Source organism: Cebus imitator, unplaced genomic scaffold (assembly GCF_001604975.1).
Source record: "Cebus imitator isolate Cc_AM_T3 unplaced genomic scaffold, Cebus_imitator-1.0 Scaffold64, whole genome shotgun sequence".
NCBI classification, from domain to species: Eukaryota; Metazoa; Chordata; class Mammalia; order Primates; family Cebidae; genus Cebus; species Cebus imitator.
In genome coordinates, this window is record NW_016107379.1 from 3,671,819 (window position 1) to 3,676,869 (window position 5,051).

The following is a 5,051-nucleotide window of genomic DNA, read 5'->3' on the forward strand; positions in this document are numbered from 1 at the left end:
CTTTCCCTTCCCCTCCCCTCCCCTCCTTTCCCCTCCCCTCCGCTCCCCTCTCTTTCCCTTCCCTTTCCTCCACCAGGGGATAGGTAATATAGCACTGTCCTTTTTCCTTACTGATTTCCTAGTAAACTGGAGAATGAAGTGATCAAAAAAGATCTTTCAGGAAATTTAATACCTTAATCTCTATCTCAAAAGAAAAGATTCTTCTCTGTAGCCTAATGTCAGAAGTAAACTTTTGTGATAACCCCAGAGTTTGCCCGCTTTGGCCTATCAAAGTGCTGGGAAAATGAATGATCATATGACTGTGTATATAGCTACTATTTATTCTTTGAAGACGTTCTCATTTTTTGTATTTAGTAGTTAGAATTGAATGATAGTAATCATTTTTCAATTCATAAAAATTTATGCTGCTTTAAAAATCATTGAATTATTTTCTTGATGGGAAAGACAATAATAGTATAGAGAGAAATATCTAATCCTGTTGTCTAGAAATAGCTACTTAATGTTTTCATTTTGACATTTTTTCTATGTATATGTGTTTCATAGAGTTAAACTATAGTTTTAGAGTCTTTTTTTGATTAACATTATAGTATTTATTAATGGATGCATTTTATATCATTGTTTTGATTAATTATAACGAAGAATGCTACAGTGAACATTCTTGCTTACATTTCTAATTATTTTCTGATGACAGATTCCTAGAATTGGAATTATCGATTATTAGCAAAACTGTCTTCAGTCTTTTCATGCCAAACCCACTTTGACAAAGTTGCTACTTCTTCCATACTTGTACAAGTTGAATATGAGAGTACTTGTGTCATTTCAAGAGTCATTGACTAAAATGCTGCTGATTTGATAATGTAAATAGGCTTTGGCCTAATTCACATTTCTTTTTTTACTAGTGAAAATTTGTATTATATTAACTATAATATTTATGTTGTTGTTGTGAACTTTGCTTACTTTTATGCAGGAAGCTGTGATTTTCTTATAAATAATTTTTATATATTAAAAAAACAACTTTTTGCTATTTATGGTGAATCTTTTGCCATTTTGCTTGCTTTTTGTCGGGGAGAACAGAAGTCTTTGTTTTTACACAGCCTAGAGCTATACTTGGGGAGAGTTTGTGTGTGTGTGTGTGTGTGTGTGTGTGTGTGTGTGTGTGTGTGAGTTCTTTGGCTAATGGTACGCAGGGAAGAAATCCAAGCAAGAGGATTATGAAGGACCAAAACTTCTCTATATAATTAATAAAGGTCATAGGGTAGAGGCCATTTCTTGCAGACACAGTGATTTCACCTCTTTTCCCACTCTAATTGTTTGTCTCTTACTTCTGACGACGACTAACGTCACCCATTAAACTTATTGACTTGTTTGCCATATTTAAATTCTACACAGTTAAAGCTGCCGCTTTGGTCAATTCTTCTGTCCTATGGCATTTTCTCATGTCCTGACGCTTTCTTTTAAGGTATTATCCAAAGAGATGAGTCACCCATGGAAAAAGGGCTCTCTGGTCTACGAGGAAGGGACTTTGAGCTGTCTGATGTGTTTTATTTCTCCAAGAAGGGATTGGAAGCCATTGTGGAAGATGAAGTGACCCAGAGGTTTTCCTCAGAGGAGCTAGTGTCATGGAATCTCCTCACAAGAACCAATGTAAATTTCCACTACATCAGTCTGCGGCTCACTATGGTGTGGGTGCTGGGCGTCATAGTGCGCTATTGTGTCCTACTGCCTCTGCGGTAAGTCACGTGCCTGATAATTTGATGATAAGCTTTGCTCAGCTTTCTTTCTTTTTTTTTTTTTTTGTAGTTTTAGTAGAGATGGGGTTTCACCTTGTTGGCCAGGATGGTCTTGATCTCCTGACCTCGTGATCTGCCCACCTTGGCCTCCCAAAGTACTGGGATTACAGGCATGAGCCACTGCCCTCGGCTATAGCTTTCTTTTTGAGCCACATACATGATGGCTATACATAGTGTTCTGTGGTGCTAATTCCACCCATTCCCATGTAGGAAATGCCACCAAACATGACCTCTGTGGGAATGTATTAAGTATCCATTTTCCTTTGACAATTTTTCCCCAAGTGAGGTTGTATATTCAGAATCCAATGTATATCTTAGAATCTGGATCCACTTTGCTATTAGAGTTCGAGTTAACTTCATGGAGAGAAAAAAGAAGTTAAGAAGAGGAAGAAGAGAGATGATTAATAGTTTGATATTCACTAGAATATCAGCCAAATTGTTAAGAGCAGACCGGAACCCACTGACTTTCCTTGCCAGTCCATAGCAGTTAATAATTGCATAAGAGAGAAAAAATTCTTGATTATGGTTACATGAGGGAGAGATCCATTTGAAGTGTGAGTTTGTTCCATCCAATTTGTTGTGATCACGGACTTCTCTTATTAAAGGGTCCCCACCTGGGTCACCTGGATCCCCTTCTGCTTCTCAGCTTGAGTACCACCTGGTGAGGAGGCAAGGTTAAGCCTAGTTTACTGAAAGCACGATGTGGAATGTGAGTAGAAGGCACCACGTGGTAGGATGAAGCTGCAAGTGGCCAAGGTCTGATTAGCATGGTGGTGGAGGTAGCAGGCATGTATACCAGCCACATTTTTGTTGATCATCTTGCTTCATTTCCCTGGACATGGCCTTGGCATCCTCTCAGCAGAGCTTTCCAGGCAGTGGCTACCTGCCAACTAACTTGGCACATGAGTTGAAATCTCTATACCACCCCCAGGGTGGCCTATGCTTGCCTCATTCAGATTTATTACCAGGGAAAGCATTGCTTAACTATAGGCAAATGCAGATTTCCAAGAAATTATTTCTGGGTTTTTTTTGCCCATATTGCTAGTTCAGACATTGGGGCATAGTATGTCTTTTGGGAATCATTTCAGCTGTGATAATGAAGCAAAATTAAAGGTTTCACATACACTTTTGCTTGAACCTTAAACTAGTGCCCCCAAAGTGGGGTTCATGTACTCTGGGAGTGTGCAAGACTATCCACTGGCATGCACGAAGGAAATATTAGAGCTTTTATTTATTAAAAGCTTTTGTTCTATTTATAACCAGAGCTTCCACTCATTCTGTTTTCATTCTTAAAAAGAAAAAGGCCAGGGGCATGGTGGCTCATGCCTGTAATTCTAGCACTTTGGGAGGCTGAGGTGGGTGGATCACTTGAGGCCAGGAGTTCGACTGGCCTGGCCAACATGGCGATACCTTATGTCTACCAAAAATATAAAAATTAGCCAGATGTGGTAGTGCGCACCTATAGTCCCAGCTGCTTGGGAGGCTGAGGCAGAGAACTGCTTCAACCCAGGAGGCAGAGGTTGCAGTGAGCTGAGATCATGCCACTACACTCCAGCCTGGGTGACAGAGCAAGACTCTTGTCTCAACAACAACAACAACAAAAGAAGCTTGGCCAGGCACAATGGCTCATGCCTGTAATCCCAGCCCTGTGGGAGGCTGAGGTGGGTGGATTGCTTGAGGTAAGGAGTTCTATACCAGCCTGGCCAACAAGGTGAAACCCCATCTCTACTAAAAATACAAAAAGTAGCCAGGTGTGGTGGCACATGCCTGTAGTCTCAGCTACCTGGGAAGCTGAGGCAGGAGAAATCAGTTGAACTTGGAAGGCAGAGGTTGCAGTGAGTCACTGTATTCCAGCCTGGGCCACAGAGTGAGGTGAGGCTCCATTTCAAAAAAAAACAAAAAAAGTGAAGCTTTAGTCAAGTTTAATATATGGATTGGTTCTTGCATTCTTGTCCGGTCCATGTGTCAGGTACTGTATCCAAGGTCACCTGAAGGAAGAATGAGGAATTCCACCACACAGGGCTTGAGATGCCCTTGTTTGTTGTTGGTTTGCTTTCACCATGCTGTGGGGGCCCAGGAAATGGTGTTATGATTCCCTTATCTAGTTTTGACTAAATGACTGTTACAAAATAGATAAGTAACTTCAAATATTTTTGCAAAGAAACTGCAGATTTAAGGTAATAGAGCAACGTAAGCGTTTTCCACTTCTCGGCCTTTGGGCTAAGATAAGTGCAGTGATAAAAGCATCCAAGAACAAACAGAAAATGCAGAGCTAAGACTCCTACTCTTAGTAGATACTCTTTGGTGTGGAAGAATTGCCTTGTAAATGCTTTTTAAAATAAGCAGCTGCTATAAAATGAGCTTTTCAAAAACCAGATTGTATTAAGATAGATTGTGGTAATGGTTGCACAAGTCTGTGAATATCCCAGAAACTACTGAATTGCATACTTTATTTTATTTATTTGTTTTTATGAGGCAGAGTCTCACTCCATCACTCAGACTGGAGTACAGTGGCGCGATGCGATCTTGGATCACTGCAACCTCTGCCTCCCGAGTTCAAGCTATTCTTATGCCTCAGCCTCCCGAGTAGCTGGAATGACAGGCATATGCCACTGCGCCTGGCTATTTATTTATTTATTTGTTTGTTTATTTATTTAGAGACGGGATTTCACCATGTTGGCCAGGATGGTCTCGATCTCCTGACCTCATGATCCGCCCGCCTCAGCCTCCCAAAGTGCTGGGATTACAGGTGTGAGCCACCGTGCCTGGCCCAATTTTTGTATTTTTAATAGAGATGGGGTTTCGTCATGTCAGCCAGGCTGGTCTCAAACTCCTGACCTCCAGTAATCTGCCTGCCTTGGCCTCCCAAAGTGCTGAGATTATATACATGAGCCACAGTGCCTGGCCTGAACTGCACACTTTAATGGGGTGAATTGTATAAGCAATTCACAGACTGTGGCTAAAAACGTATGTAATGTATGAGACATTGTCTCGCTTAAACTGGGAAACACAATGTTATGGCCTGTTAATCTAGCAAATAAATAGTTTCGGTGGTTTTAAACCCAATTGTTAAGCATGTTAACATGAAACTTCTTCTGATTTAATGGGCATGAATAAGTGATTCTCATGGGTGCAAGATAGCAAAACATTATTTTAAAAGTTTTGCATAACTGATGATGAGATTAAACAATAATTTAGTTATTGCATCAGTAACTGACAAGAAAAAAAAAACCTGACCTTCAAATTGCTATGTCAAATCTT

The 5,051-nt window shown here is 40.5% G+C and overlaps 1 protein-coding gene across 1 annotated transcript in view; it reads left to right on the plus strand.

Moving 5' to 3' along the window:
• The window catches only part of GPAT3 (glycerol-3-phosphate acyltransferase 3), a 67,318-nt gene that overhangs the window by 41,493 nt on the left and 20,774 nt on the right, over positions 1 to 5,051 (plus strand). The window contains exon 3 of the mRNA XM_017530247.2: positions 1,460 to 1,730. Within this exon, the coding sequence (XP_017385736.1) occupies positions 1,460 to 1,730 (271 nt within the window). The remainder of the gene's footprint in view (positions 1 to 1,459; positions 1,731 to 5,051) is intronic.